The sequence below is a fragment of the Arvicanthis niloticus genome, chromosome 26 (assembly GCF_011762505.2).
Source record: "Arvicanthis niloticus isolate mArvNil1 chromosome 26, mArvNil1.pat.X, whole genome shotgun sequence".
Taxonomy (NCBI): Eukaryota; Metazoa; Chordata; class Mammalia; order Rodentia; family Muridae; genus Arvicanthis; species Arvicanthis niloticus.
In genome coordinates, this window is record NC_133434.1 from 29,484,576 (window position 1) to 29,500,712 (window position 16,137).

At 50.0% G+C, this 16,137-nt stretch overlaps 1 protein-coding gene across 14 annotated transcripts in view; it reads right to left on the bottom strand.

The window, feature by feature from the left end:
- Tle3 (TLE family member 3, transcriptional corepressor) overlaps positions 1 to 16,137 on the bottom strand; it is a 44,494-nt gene that overhangs the window by 16,754 nt on the left and 11,603 nt on the right. For 7 of the 14 annotated variants that reach the window (XM_076925441.1, XM_076925438.1, XM_076925435.1 and 4 more), the window contains exons 5-6: positions 7,648 to 7,710; positions 6,195 to 6,269 (exon numbers count right to left, since the gene is read on the bottom strand). In XM_076925441.1, coding sequence (XP_076781556.1) covers positions 6,195 to 6,269; positions 7,648 to 7,710 — 138 coding nt within the window. Of the gene's footprint in view, positions 1 to 6,164; positions 6,270 to 7,647; positions 7,711 to 16,137 lie in introns of all 14 variants that reach the window. The other 7 variants (XM_076925433.1, XM_076925430.1, XM_076925427.1 and 4 more) reach the window with 1 other exon arrangement.

Below are 16,137 nucleotides of genomic sequence, written 5' to 3' on the forward strand. Positions count from 1 at the left end.
CAACCCAGCACCCTGCTGCCTGGCACCCCTTCCCATTGCCAACCTCAAGGCTCCCCATCCTATTCTGCTACCGTGCCCGAGCTCAGAGGCTTCCATGCTTCCCCAGGAGCCAAGACGGAATGCCCTCTTATTCATAAGATTATCAACAACCATTGGAGTTGTAGGGCAGGCTAAATGATATCAATTATTTCTCAGGAATAAAGTATTTCTTGGGACTGACTGGGTCATTGGTTATGCTTGTCTCCATCCGTGCACTTCTAGACTAGCCCAAGAGAAAGGGACCAATACCACACCTATGTGTACATATAAATTCCTGGACACTATCTAAATAAAACCTGTTAACTCTGACAGTCACCGGTGACTGTGCCCATTTTACAGACAGCAAACTGATAGGCATTGGAAGGGTCAGCCCAAGGTCCATTACTCTACATGGGATTTTGACTCTGTCAACCACCAGCATCGTCTACAGAGTGTTCGAAGCAAGCGTGGGGGGGGGAGGGGGGAGGTGACATACACGGCAAAGATGTAGTAAGCCAAGAAAGGATTGCGTCCATCACTGTCCAACAGCGGCCCTCAAAGTCAGTGGGACCTGGGGAACCCCTACAGATACCTGGTCAAGGATTTAAAAGTTTCCCACATTCCCCTCAAGGAACCACGTCATAAATAGCTGACCTAGCTAGCTCTCCCTCCAAGTTAAGGCTGCTCCGGCTCCAGAGGCTCCATCTCTTTAGCTCTGTATGTAAGCTTGGCACCCACGGCCATTGTCCTGGACCACAGAGGACCTGAAATGACCTCCACTGCTAGGCACCTGTGCAAGCTCTTGGGCCTCAGAATGATGTGACTGTAGGTCTGCCTGTGTCCCAGCAGGTCTGCCTGTGTCACAGAGCACCCAAGCTAAGGGAGCTTCTCAGAGCGAAAACACAGGACCTCCAGTCCTCTCGCTAAGACTGGACTCCTTCTCTGATGGGACACAAACACAGCTCTCCCATTTTCCCTCCTAAAGAAAATGAATTTTTAACATCTTATTACAAAAATAACACAGGCTCACTGTAAGAATTTTTTTAAAGTTTTAAGTTTTGATCTTACTAAGTTTTGATCTTTTTAAGTTCCACCAGTCATTCCACCTCACAGGAGGCCCGCTGCCAGTCTATCTAGAATCTAGATTTTCAGATCTACAATTTTTCCATGTAATTCTTTACAAATGAGTTCTTCTTGTCTACACTGTTATATGACCCGGTTTAAAAGGTGTTCAGAAGGGAGGGGCGGGGGGACACTCTCCTTTTGAATGACTAATTTAGTATTCCATGGCATGGCTGGACCATAAGGCTTTATCTAGACATTTAGTTACAAAGACTCTCCACTGGGGCCCTGCTGGTTTTAAACTCCTTGCTGGGAAGCCCTTTCAAGTCTGCTGGTGATAATTACTTAATAAAAGCCCAGAAAGTAAGGACTTGGGTACTTAATCTGCACTGCATAGTACAGAGGAACTGGTAAGACAAGACGCTTAAAGGAGACAAAAGCGTGTGTGGAGGGTGTTACTGGCTGCTGACGTGAGACTGTGTGGGTCTCCTCTCCTGCCCTGCCCAAACATCCAGTCCACACAGATTCCCTTCCCACTCTTCTGGTCAGAAGAAAATCTTTCCCAGTTTCAAGGACTCAGACCCTGGATGCAGGCAGAGCTGCTGGAGGTGGGGACTTCCAGCTTCATCCTTTATCAGCGCTGAGTCCCTGGACAAGCCACCTGATCTCTCTGGGCCCATTTTCAGTCTGCAAAATGGACATCAAAATGAAGCTCACCCTTAGGCTGCACAGAACTCACATCATCTCGTGTAAAAGCAAAGTCTGAGAACAAGCCACCTCAGCAAGTGGGTAGAATCGTCGCCATCACCTTTAAGCAAGTGATGAGTGGCAGTTCGACAGAGCCATTGCTATCCATCCAGCACCTCCAACAAGTCCGGGCTTATCCCTCTCCCCACACTTAGTGAGTGAATTGCTGGAGAAGGTTAGCATCAGCGAAGAACAAGGCAGCAGGAAGCTTGATCCAAAGGTGACGCAGCCCTGGAAGTCCAGTTAATTAGAGGCGGCTGGAACAGCAGGGTCAGTGGTGTAGACAAAGGTGTCCTGCTTTCCCCAAATATCCACTAGTAAATCCACAGCAGAAACTTGTGACAACAGTGGCAGCAGCTACTCAGCCAACGTGACTGGTCTCCGAGACTATCACAGTGCTCCATGGCCTCATGGCCTCAGGGCCCCAGCAAGGAGTATCCTTTTTGCAAGAAGCAAGGAAGCTTCCATGAAAAAAAAAAATAGACATTTTTCATCTTCAAGCAGAGTAGCTGGCTCTGCACAGCCAGAAAATACTGCCTTGGTCTCCTTGGGGGTGGTCTGAGGGCACCATGGGGGCCAGCCCGGAAGACTGCAGACAGATGTAACTGGAATCCAGTGCCCTTTGGATGGAGGTTCTGCTAGCGGTGGTCTTGATGGCAATACAGAATGAAGCCAAGTTCTCTTTGATGGGACCAGGAGCAGCTGGCATTGATGAGATTCACAGGTCACAGGTAGGTAGGAGCATAGCCTGCGTCACCTCCTTCAGCAGGCAAGCGGATGCAGCCACTCTTGGACTGTGTTTCTGTCCTCCTCACCCGGTCATCTGGTGGCTTCGGAGAGCAAGGTACTCAAATGGTTTAATGTGACTAGGAGGGTCACACTGTTTTCAACGGGAAGCTTTCTCAATGGCAGAGAAAGTGTCACAAATGACATGGTCTGAGACCACCTGCCTCCCACCTTTTACTGCTCCTCCTAACACTGGCTCTTCTCCATGTGTGAGAAGAAAGCAAGTCAGTGACTGTCCTTCCTGGCCTTAAGCCCAGAGGCCTGAGAAACCCAGAACCAAGCATACTCCTGAACATCCACCTTAGACTATTTCATGACCAAACACAAACCACATCATGTCCCCATGGTGGTTCCTGTGCCCTCCAGCCCTGGGTGCCCAGTGCCCATAGTCTGGGACTGGCAAGCATGGCTGACAGCAGAGGCTGATGGGAAAGCTCGCTTGAGGAGCATGTGTAACCAGATTACACACCTCACGCTTCATGCCTCTGCTAGCTGATTAGATGCTTCAGTTCCGAGCTTCATTAAGCTTAGGGGAGTTGTCTAACTACTTCAATTCTAGAGTCAAATGGTCCAACAGCTGCACCAGAGGAAGTGAACAGGGTCCTGGTAAGACAGAGGATAACTTGACCTCCGAGACTTTCACACAGCCCAGCGGGTGCCGAAGGCTCCCTTGCAGCGATGGCCTCTGGGTTTGGCAGCAGTTTTTGAAGGTCACAGTGATCTTTGCTATTCCTACTTCAGAGATGGGACAGTTCCGGGGGCCAAGTTACCTACACTAAACAACAGAAACCTGAGCCAGGATCCCAACTCAGCAATCCCCTGCTTCACACCTCAGTCTCTCGGCAAAAGAAACGACAGAGCCTCTCGGTTGTTCTATCCGTTCTAAAATTCGACTGTCCAACTCCTGTTCAGCCATCCATCCTACTCGGCCACCTCCAGGCAGAAGACAGGAAGCTCTGAGAGAGCTTCACAGATCTTTGCAGTCTGGGACAAGCTACAACTCCAACCTCCCTCCTCCCTTCTCTTCTTCCTTCTTAAAGAAAAACACCAAGTCAACACTGCACATACCACCCACTAAATAATTCTCCAGGCAACCCAGACCCAGGAGCCAAGAGCCAACCACACAAGCCTGTGTGTGCAAAGCCAAGTTCTGGAAAGGAACTCCGTCTCTAGGGCTACCTTATGCAAAGAGACATGAGCTCCCTAAGGACCAGCTGGGAGCTGGGGACAGGGATGGCCAGCAGCCTAGGTCCTTTCATCTGTCCTTGCTTTCTGCTCTCCCACAAGATGTCAACCCTGTGGCATGCTTCTGGCTACAGCCATGCTCCTCATATTGCTAACAACCCAACAAAATGAAGACCCCAGGCTCCAACCTCATGTCAGAGGCCACAACCAGCCAACTGGAGCAGGTGTGCCACTAGAAACCTTTCTGTCTGAGGAAATCAAGACTGGAGCATTGCCCCTGCCTGTGCCCTTATCTCAGCAGGGTGGCTCCTCTCTTTCCTCCAGAAGAAAAGGAACAAGCCCCTCGCTGGAGGGCAGTCAAGCCCAGCTCCTCAGTCCGGGTGCCCCAGCTGTCGGCAATTCTGCCCCGTGAGGGAGGCTCTGTCAGGCGCACAGCGATTAGAAGGCTGCCTGCCTAATGACAGGGCGACGGCCGCATTCACTCAGAGCCCGAGAAGCAATTACCTTGAAAATGGGGGTCACAGGCCCCACTCGTGGGCTTTAATTGAATTCCAATATCTGCCTGGGGCCGCCTTGACCTAACTTGTAGCTTCCTAAACGCTACTTAAAGGAGCTGGAGCCAGTCCAGCTGCGCTGCTTCCCAATTTCACTTTTTCTTAAAAAAGAAAAAAAGTATTTTCATATGTGGATTTTAATTCCAGAGAGTGAGAGATGGGAGCAGACTGTAGCCCCTGTGGGTTAGAGAAGAACTTGCCCTGAAGACCTTAAGGAGAGGCCTGGAAGGGAATCCATCAGACAAGATGCTGATGAGAAAGACTTCTTGAAGACAACCTGGGGCTTAGGTCTCGCTTCTAGCACCCTGCACCACCATTATAAGACACGGGCCATGCTTAGAGATGCCCTCAGGCTGGCCTGACTACCAAGTCTCTGTGAAATGATGGTACCAGACTAAATCCATGGTTCTCGACCAGAGGCCCCTTGGCCCATGCAGATCTAGGCAACACCTGGAGACATTTTGAGTGCACATAGCGAGACTGCTGCTGACTACCAAAAAATGCACACGGCAACAAAGAATTATCAGGGTCAGACCCTGGAAACCCTAAATAAACTCAGTGAAAGGGGGAGTTGGGAAGAAGGGGTTCAGAAGGGGGGGATACAAATGGACAATGGGGGGGGGAGCGCGCAGTGAGGACGTGAAAATACTTCTTGCCAAGCTAGACAATTTAAGTTTGATTTTGGAGTCCCACGTGGTGGAAGAAGAAAACCGGCTCTTGTATGTCAACACATGCTGCGGCATGTATGAACACACACACACACACACACACACACACACACACACACACACAAGTTCAATAAGAAACGTAAACCAATACTCTTTCAGAAGAGGGTAGTAGGGGTGGGGGGGGTGAATAGGATCAAACTACACCGTATATATGATAAAAATTTCAGAAAGCAAATTTTAAAAAATACTTCTTCACCAGAACCCTGAGCTGAATGCCCACAGGAAATACTCCAAGCTTTAAAATATCATGGTTTCTCTCCCTAGGGTGCTGCCTCCCACCACCAAGCTTCTTGCCCCTCCCACATAGCAGGCAGGATTTACTCCCCCACCCCACCCCCACACTCCCAACACCAAGAATCAATGGAGGCTTAAGCCCTCCAGTCTCCAGGAGCTCCCACAGGAGCTAACACTAGAAGGAACCCTTTGAACTGCCTTTACCGAAGGACCCAGTAACTACACACCCTGACAACCATGAGGGTCCATGTCCATGGATCCCCTTGTCACACCCACAGCTGGGAAGGCTTAGAAAGATGAGCTAGTCCACCCTCTCCTTTCTCTCCACTGAAGGCCCAACAGAGCACAACACGGGATGTGTACTCCCGTGTTGGGGATGAGGTGGGGCTTCTAGAAGGTTCCATCCAGGTACACAGCTGAAATTCACAAGGACGCGTGAAGAGTGCTCAGCCATGCAGCCCAGCTCATGGAGCAGCAAGACCCCAACCCCATACTGTCACAGCAAGGTGCACATCAATAAATAGCAGAGATGGTTCTGACCCCAGGAGGCCAAAGAAGGGCAGCCTATGTGGGGGAGGGAGATGAGGAGGCAGCAACCAGGAACTGATCAGTACCTTTTGGAAGCTAATAAAGTTACAGGTGGTCTCAAGGTGTGTCTGGTACTTCTTGAGTTTGGGGACCAGGAGACAATGTGGTAATTAAGCCACTGTGTGAAGAGTCCCCAATGAATCCAAGCCCTCGGTTGCCTAGCGATGCCATGGGCCCTGGGGCCGCCATTCTTTGAGAGCACCTAAGGTCAGAGTTCATCTCTGCTCACGGTAAATGAGAGGAATAAAAGGGCTATACACACGGTGAGAGGCAGATTGGGGAGTCCACGTACCCCGATGATGGCGTTCAGCTCTGTCATGGTAACCTGCTTGGCGCGTTCAACGGCCTGCGCCACTTGTTGCTGATGCTGTTGGGAAACGAAGCATGGTCAAGGCGTGGCCACCCTCGATACCCTCCAACAAGGGGCATCAGGAGTCTCTCAGGACCCTTCCTCAAAGGAGATAGAAAGAGACCCACTCAACAGGCCCGGGACTTAGTGACGCCGTGCTCTCTACCAGTCTTTAAATGAGCATGTGCCACTGTCTAAGGAAAGCCGAGATGAATACCCAAGACTGGCCCATGACCTCCTCAACCTCAGACACGAAAACCTTTGCTCTGTGCAATAAGAACACTATCAGGTGTTACATATAAAAGTGATTCTTTTCTGGGTATTACTGTAATCACACAGGACACTGTATTTCAGGACAGGCAGCTATAGCGGCTAGTGGTGAATTCAACAGAACACGTGGGCTTTAGATTTAAAGGGCTGAGAAGAAACGTGTATCCATGGCTACCAAAAGAGCCAGCTGAGAACCTAGCTAGAAAGAGAAAGTGAGAACGACCAAAGAAATTCTAACACGGTCTCAGGTCTTCTGAATGCAACGACGTGTTGGTGTGGACTCTGAATTGATTCTCAGACACTCCAGCCTGGTGTGGAGAGGCCACGAGAAACTGCTGTACTTTCCACTTAAGTCTGCCTGACAAACCCAAATTTGCTCTTGAAAAACTAAAGTCTGTTATTAAAAATGAAGTTTTACACATCCCCGGAAGCTATGGAGTAGCAGGAACCATATCTAACTCTCAGATGTATTTAGTCAGACCTGGTTTACTACCTCAGATCCAGAACATATCAGCAAGGAACTGATATGGTCCTAGCTACCTTGGGAAATAAATGAACAGTGGGCCCTGGCCCTGCTTGTGCTGGAGTGGGATCAGAAACCACCTCTGGCAGCTCTTTGGAGATACCTTCCTCAAAATGCTCCAGAGTCCAGCCTTTGCCTCCATTTGGGGGGGGGGGGGCTGTCTCCCAAAGGGTTCTCAGAGTGACAGGACTTGTATATTGTGCCTTCTAAGGGCATTTAAGTACCTGGGGAGCAGCACCCCACGCAGGGCACCAACCAACTGGCCTTACTTGAACCAGATATATAGGACTATACCCTGGAAAGCTGAGGCCGGTGGTGAAGTCCGTGTAGGACATTGGTCACAGGGCTCATCACTGTTGCAGATGAAGACCAAGACCCTCCTCAGGTGTGGCAGAGGACCATTTTTTCCCATTGGAAAAGGAATACATGGTCCCTGTGATGTGACCCTGTCCCCAGGTGGGGGTGGGGGTGGGGGGAGAAGCAGACCTGTTAATCCTCCCAGCTGGATCAGTATGAGAGGGAGGGCGGGGCTTGGGCTTCAGGAAACTCAGGCACACTAGGCTGCCCTAGGCAGAAGAGGAAAGAGATGAAAGAAGGCCTTACCTCCTGTGACAAAAAAGGCATGATCTGTGCTAGAATCGTATTCAGTCTCTTTGCAATCTCTGTCTGCAAAGGAAGAGAGACCACAAATCAAGTCACTGAAACACTGAGACAGACAGACTCACTCTCACACTCACTCACTCTCCCCCCACCCCAATGCAGCCCCTTATCATGGGCTCTGTGATTATGTGTTAGAAAGCTCCCATTTCACAGGGGAGATGGAGACTCACGTTAGCAGCTTGACAACCTCCAGAAAGAATCCCTACTCTATCAAAACAAAAACCACTTTCGTGTTCCAGAAAACCTGTGACAAACTGAAATCTAGTGCTGAGAGAACTGCTCTGCTCAACGATCCCCCAATCTAGAGGTCAAAGGCAAGAGAGCCCCAGGGTATCAAGGAGTGAAGGGCTCTCTCAGGGCCGGCCTCATATGCAGTAGCATGTGGCTCCCCCATCCTTCACTTGGACAGTTTCTTCTGACCCCTGCAGCATGTAAGTCTTCAATCCTTAGGGCCTAGTCTAAGAATGAACCCAGTGGTTTCCTACACCCTCTTAACCACTGGGCCATCTCCTCAGCCCCTCCCTACACCCTCATACAAGCTGGTCACAAAGCATCAGATCAGTTCTCTGCCCACTCCAGCTTCCCAGCAAAGCCCATGTTTAAAATACCAAGAATTTCCAGTGGGACCATGTATAGAATGACTTAGATCCCAGATCAAGACAGCTGCTAAATGGTTAACTGAGCCCGGCAGGAAGGCCTGGGATGCTGACAGACAACTCTTGGAATTGGCTTTCTTATCTTGTCTGAACCCTGAGCAGCCAGGACGAAGGTCTCAGAGCAGCCTTCAAAGCTTTCACCAGCACTAGGCAATCTTTCTGACAAAACCATGACAACAGCCTTTTAAAAACCTGTGATCATCTGCATGTCAGATGATTCTGCATGTGAAATCTAGTGTGCCTCAGATAAAAACAATGCCCTCTGAAGTCTCACCAACAGACTCTGGCCTTGGGGAATTCCTGGGGCCAGCACCTCTTCCTAGTTTAAGAATCTGGAGGCCACTGGGCATTAAAGAGAATGTCTCCCATTTTATGGAGAGAAGGCCCTGACAGGAGCCTGATGGGTTTTATCAGCCTTGTATCCTGTGAGGCCAGATGATACAATCCAGAGAATATGCCTAGTTCTTGGGTGAGGACAGGGCCATGAGGGAACAGCTGGGTCTCCTCAGAAACAGGGCCAGTGTTACCCAGCAGGCATTGCTCCGGGCGTTTTTGTAGCAGAACAATTCGTTAAAGGACTGTCCCTCAAACTTCAGACCGTCTGTATCAGTATGGTCCCCAATTTCAAAGCTCTCTGAGAGTAGGGCAGGTAGCATTCCAGCTAAGAGCTGGTGAGACCCACATTTGCACAATGGTGGCAGACAGCAACAGAGATGACACGTGTCAAGGTTTCTCAACCTCGCTGGTCACAAATTTTGTTCGGTTGGGCTGTTCTTTGTATTGCAAGACTCTTAACCACAGAGACTCTGGCCTTTTTCAGGGATATAAGTCATTCTTGCTCTAAGTAAGGGTTCTTAGAGGATCACTTTGTATAGTCTAAGTTAGCCTAAACAAGCAGGAAGAAGTAAGTGTACCCCCCAAAACAGGACCCTTCTTACTTGCTCACAATGAATAGGGAAGGGGGAGGAAGTTCTGAAATCGCTGAGCCAGCCTGCATCTCACTATGAACTTGGCAGAGAACAAACAGGTAAGAACAGGACCTATTAAGAACAGGGCGTGGCCGTTTTGCCCATCATCATCATTCTGTATCATCAGCCCAGCTGCTGAGGAAGCACACCAGCCCAGGCACTCTGGCCTCAAACAATCAAGAGTAGCAAGGACTAGAAAACAGTAGGTGCTCAATAAATATCTGGCCAAAGAATAGCGGTACTAGTACTCACTCTTTCTCCCGTCTGTGTGCTGCATGTCTGCTGCCTGTGCACATACATGTGCATGTGTATCTGACATCTCATTAACTGAGACGGGATTAAGTGTCAGTAAATCTGGAGCTCACCACTTCCGCTAGCCTGACAAGCCAACGAGCTCCTAGGATCCTCCTGACTCTACCAGCCTCAGTCCTGGGTGGGAGATTCCCACTGACACACCAGGCTCTTTCACAGGCACTGGGATTCTGGACTCAGGTCCTCACGCTTACAGAGCAAGGCCGTTAGTGACTGAGCCATGTCCTCGGCTCCACTGTGTTTGTGTGTGCGTATATGTGGACTCCATGCCGCAGTGTGTCTATGGCTATGATTCCCCATGTGGGTAACATCCTCGGAGGGGGCTGTGATGGGCAAAGTGTTGACAGTCAGCTGGAAGGGAGATGGAGGTGGGCGATGGCTTAAGCCCTTTAAACAAGGTGAGTGTCTATGCCAAAAATGGCAAGCTCAAGCTGGCACAAGCCAGCTCACTGGGTCTCTCGCTGCCCCATGCGTTCCCCCCCGCCCCCCAGTCAGGAAGGCGGAGGCAGACTCTGATCCCTTTCAGCCTTTTGACCTACTATAGCTCTCAAGGGTTTTAGACAGAGCTTACACCCTCTACTAATCAGGTCAAGGGTCAGGGGCTTGGTGGTTAGAGAAAATTAAAAAATGTTGTATTCTCCTCCTTCCCTCAACCGATAGGAAGCTTGTGACTACTGCTTTCCGACAGGAAACTTCTCACACCTTACAGGGCCTAGAGCCCAGCACCCTCTACTCCTAAGGAAAGGGGTCTACGGCCATGTTCAGGTCAAGGCCTGGCACCCTGGCCAAGTGACCACAGCTGGATTGCTCGGGAGCCCTGTGGGTGGTTGAACTAAGCTGTCACTCCTCCTCTTCCTCCTCCTCTTCCTCCCTACCTCATCCGTCTCCCAGCACCACACAAACACCAACTGAGCACAGGAGCTGTCAGAACAACTCTCAAGAAGAACATTCAAGCCGGGCGGTGGTGGTGCACGCCTTTAACCCCAGCACTTGGGAGGCAGAGGCAGGCGGATTTCTGAGTTCGAGGCCAGCCTGATCTACAGAGTGAGTTCCAGGACAGCCAGGGCTACACAGAGAAACTCTGTCTCGGAAAAAAAAAAAAAAAAAAAAGAACATTCAAGAAGCTCATGGTATTGACACCTGGGCCCAAGCATGATAGAGAGGCCTCTGCCTGGCAGAAAGATTCTGACAAGTCACCAAGAGCACTCAGGGGGACGGGGGAGATGCACACTACATCTGGAGAGCTTTTATAACCACCAGACTTCACTGTCTTGGGGCTTGAGCTGGCCTTTGCTTCTGTTACCTGGCCTCCCTTCATGGCATGAGCTGTGTTTCCATCTGTCTTATTCTCTTCTCCACACAGAAGCATAGTCTGAGCCTTTCCCGTCTTTGTGCACAGGCTGCTGTGTACCCCAATGAGTCCAAAGAGGAACAGGACATGTACTTACTGAACGACTTCTTAGGAAGGTTGTATTAGAGCAGTGGTTCTCAGTCTGTAGGTTGAGATGCTTCCCCTTTAGGGGAGCATCTCAGATATTTTCATGATGATTCTTGGTTGGTTGGTTGGTTTTGGTTTTAGTTTTTCTGTTTTCAAGATAGAGTTTCTCTGTGTAGCCCTGGCTGTCCTAGAACTCACTTTGTAGACCTGGCTGTCCTCGAACTCAGAAAGCTCTGCCTGCTTCTGCCTCCCAAGTGGGGGTAACTGGGATTAAAGGTGTGTGTTACCACAGCCTGGCTTACAATTCTTAAGAGTAATAAATTCCAGTTATAAAGTAGCAATGAAAATAATTTTATGGTTGGGGCTCACCACAGTATGAGGAACTGTTTTAAAGGGTAGCAGCGTTAGGAAGGTTGAGAACCACTGTGTTAAACAAGGAAGGGGAACCAGCTGCCCAGACATAAGCGCTTAGAAACATCTGCCTAGCCCACGGCCACCAGCACTCTATGTACTAACTCTCGCAGCCCTGCAGGAAGGTGCCTAATAACAGTCTATCTTCCAGAGGGGGAAACTGACACTCACCCATTGAGCGACTCCACTAAATGACTTCCGGCCAGGAAGCCAAACCTCAGTAGGTTGAGACAACTCAGAGAAATGATTTTGAAAGAAAATCGACCGTCAAGGCTAATGATTGACAGCATTTCTGATTACGACAGCTGTCCAAACAGCATTTGATCCAACTCAAACAACCTTCCAGCACCCGGTCCAAAAAAAAAAAAAAAAAAAAAAAAAAAATGGGGGACAAGAATCTAGATGTGTGACTTTGGCAATTAAGACAGGTCACATACCATACTACTAGAGCTAAGGTGTGCACTAGGAAACTCCAGGCGCTCAGGCACAAGTTACCAGTGTGGCAGCCAGGGTCAGGCAAGCCTGGCCCCATTCTCCCTACCTCCTGAGCACACAGGCATGGCTCTCTGCAGGTAAGCCTGGTCTTCAGATCTACCTGAGAGGTGAGGGGAGGATGGCTTGCTTTGAACATTCTGGGGAAAGGTGTCTAGGGAGGCTGCTCTGGCTTTTTCAAAGTGCTTTTTAAGTACAGTTCAAAGGTGGCAGCCAGCATTGCAGGCAGAAAGACACTGCTGCTCCGGGCTACTAATTTCTGAGACAGATGGAAGACAGGGAAGGGCCCTAGTCCTTCCTGACACATTCAGAATCTGCACCTACCAATTGGGTGTCTGTTGAGATTGTTAGGCAAATAAAAGACAGGAAACAACATGGGGGGGGGGGGCAAGTGTCATTTCCCAAAGAGCACTCTGTTCCCTGTGCCTTCCCAGCTCAGTCCATGTCCCTCTCCTCATTAAAGACCTCCTAACATTGGGCCAGAGGCTGAGGGTTCCTGAATAGCAATCTGCTACCTGCATCTGCTCCAATTTAAGACCACCCCTGATCTATGACACTGAGGTAAGGAGGGGATGGAGTCAACCCTTAGTCCCCCCCCCAAGCTGCTGCAGGCTCTTCAGCATCCAGTCAGTCTTTGTCCAATCTGCTTCCCTTAGCTGACCATGCTTGACACAGTACACAGTGTCTCTGACAGTCACTCCACTAGACCATCTCACCGCTAGTTAGCTTTAAGCTGCCTGGTCGCTTGTGCCTGGGGACGATGAGAGCTCATTTTAACCGATGAGAGTTTCATTTTAACCTCAGCCAGACCAAAAGGGAGGGGGAGAGACCTGCCACGTTAAAGAGAGCTCGAAGGGCTCCGGAAGAATGACCCAGCTTCTACTCCCAGATGTCTCCACCAAGTTTAAGCAAACCACTTCTCTCCAGGCTTTCTTTCATGTTACTTGGAAAAAAGAAGGGCAAACCGGGCGGCCCATTTAGGTCACGGGGGCCATATTCAGACTTTAGACGGCCACACACTTCTGAATGGCTTGACTTGCTTTGTGACCTCCAATTTCCCACTTCCTCACACGGCTCTGCAAAACGGAGAGCCCCAGGAATGCCTACATGGATGAGCAATGGGGGTGTATGAAGACACACCCTGACAGCCCGATGAGTGGTGGACAGTGGACAAGCCTGCGGTGCTCTCTAAAACTGGGTCCTGAAGTCCAATCTTCCCATGAGCCATTTAGTCTGCCCAACACCTAAGCTGCAAGTAACACTTCAACGCCACACTGAACCAATGACTGTCCAACCCAGTTGTGTCTAGCCTACCACTACCATCTCAGGATCTCAGGAGAGTCAGACTCCTGTCTCTCAACACCCAGTTAATCCCTTAGACTCCTGTATTTGAGGTGGAGTGTCAAATCAGCTCTGGGGTGGCCCCCCATTTCAACCAGGTTTTACCTTCCAAGATCTTGGAGTAACTAAAGCAAACCTGTTTCATCCTGAGTTAAAAAGAGAAGAGTTTGGGGTGTAGACGGAGATGGCTCTGGCCTTTACCTTCCCAGAAGCCAGGCTCCATAACCACCCAGCAAGCATTAGAAGATTCCAGAACAAAATGGGCATTCTTGATTTGACATATCCCTTGTTATTTCCTGAGCAATTCTAAATTGATAGCTCCTCAATTACTGAATAAGATGGTACCTACCCTTGTCCCTGGCAGTTTCTCCTTGGGTTGAGACAGGTGGTATTTATCAACAAAGAAAAGAAAATCAGGGGAGGAGGAGGAGGAACCAGAGAGCTAACAAAAGCCAGGGTGGTGTTCCCAGGGCCATTGTGCTACAAACCCCCGCAGAGGACTAAGAAAGGGATAAATGACCCATTTAGCAGCCTGGGAGATGATGCTTGCTGCTTCCGGAGGCAGAGGGGAGGGAGGGGGTGCTGGTTTACATCACAGATTGCTTGGTGATAGGTGAGCCTCCTTAAAGGCCCTCTTAGCACTGACATATTGATCAAATTATATATAACTACAACACCATTAAATATTTACGCCCTCTGAGGAAGCCTGCCTGAGTCTTTTTATGCTAGGAAGACTGAGTACAGGGAAGTGCCTGTGTCTCCGCATGACCCTGAAGATCTCTGTCTTACAGGGCAAGAATGGCAAGGCTGGCCTGCCACGACAGACACCTCCTGCATCAGCCCCTGTGTCCTTCCCATGAGAGGAAGGAACAGTGAGGAGGGCAGAGAGGAAGGAAGTCACGAGGGCCACCCCAGCCAGAGAGCCTAGGGTTTCTGAGTGGTGACATGACCCTTCTAGGCACTTTCCTGAAAGCAATGAGTCTTCCTTGTTCTTGTAAGAAGTCTACATGCCAGGCAAAGCAAGAGGGGGAGGGGCCGAGGAGGAAGGAATTGCAACTCAGTCTGGAGCCTGCACCCGGCCAGGGGCTGTCCTCTCACTAGGCCTTTCTGCAGCATGGAGGAGGTGGGAGGAGGGGTACAGCACGCTGAGGGCTGTTAGAAACACAGGGGTGGGGGGAAAGCACCCCACTCCGTAAGCCGAAACGGAGCCCGATGACAGCCCTGGGCTCTAAGACTCTTAAGACTTCCATTTCACTAACCCTCACTTTCCACCCATCCAGCTTCCTGTTAACAAGATCCAATAATCTTTAAATATTTGTTCACTTTAATTTCTTGGTTCCCAAACACATTAAACTGCTTGCCTCCCACCCCCTGTGAAGGGAGACGGCTCTCAAAGAGCCTGCTTGTATGGACAGAACAGAGGGGGCTTTTCAGATTACACCTTCCCCCCAAGCTGCCCACTCATCCACGGGACTCCCCCTCCCCTCTCCTCAGTCCTCCCCTTGGATAACCCCCAGGGCCCTCCCCCACCTTCCCAGACTCCAAAGGCCAACTCCTGTGAGGAGGAAAAATTCTCAATTCATCCCTGTAGGGTTGCCATGGCAACCCCCCGCCACCTAATCTCCCCCTTGGAGCATTATGCAAATCTCCCCCTTACCCCTCAACAGGCTGTAAAAGTCACATTACCCTTGCTGAGGCAGCTCATTAAATTTTGGGGGTCTCCTCACCAGGTCAGGGTTACAAATGGAACCAACTGCTTTGACATTTTGAGGACAGGGACTCACTGGGAAACCGAGGTAGCACGCAGCAGACCGAGTAGGCAGAGACAGAGCCCTATTCTATTTGTTCTCACAAGCATGGAGCACGTCCCCCTCCTTACATTAAAATTCAGAGGGTCAGCGGGTCTCCTTTCCTCAAGTAAGTGGAGACATTTCACCGGCCATGGAAAACAAGTTCAGGCGCTGTCTCACCATCTACTGGCTCTCAAACCAACTTCTCAGACAGACAGAACATCTCCCACCTCGCAGATGCGGTAGATGGGGTCCAGAGAGAGCAAGGGATCGCTCTCCACATATCAAGGCGGAGGTAACCAAATCACCCAGGTCTAGAGCCTGATTCTTCTCTTACACCAAGGGTCTTCTAACCAGTGCTATCGGATTCTGGTTCTCGGAGGACAGGACAGTCAGCAATGTCTGCAAACATCTGTCAGGACCATAGCAGTGCTGCTGACAACCAACCAGTGGGTAAGAGTCCCAGGGCAGGCTGATTTCAACTCAATGCATGCACCTTTTTTTTTTTTTTTTTTTTTTTTTTTTTTTTTTTTAAAAACTTAATTCTTAAAAGGTTTTATACGAAGACTTCTGAGCACTGGAATCAAAGCCCAAAGTGGTTCTGAGTCAGGGATCATGATATGGCTCAGGTCAAACAGATGTGGTCCTCATCTGACCCCAACCCCTTCCAACAGCAGTGCACCTGGGGATGCTGAGGATGGGCCAGACAGAGACACTGAAATATGGAGTAGCTATGCAATAATGAGGTGGGCTCAAGAGAAGCCTAGGCAGCCCAGGCCCTTCCCCTCCTCTTCATTCCCTTCTCCTCAAAGGCCTTGGAAATTTTGAGGCTTTGGCTGTCCCAGTGTGAGAATCCCCATGGCACTTCCCAAACCCCCAATGTCTAGAAAGCCAGGTGCCACACAGGGCCTAGTTCAACTGGATTTAAATCAAATCTAAGGCTCAGTTCTTCGGCCACCACAGGGCCACATTTCAATTGCTCAACAGTCCATCCACGTAGCTGATGGCGACCATGTTGGGCAACA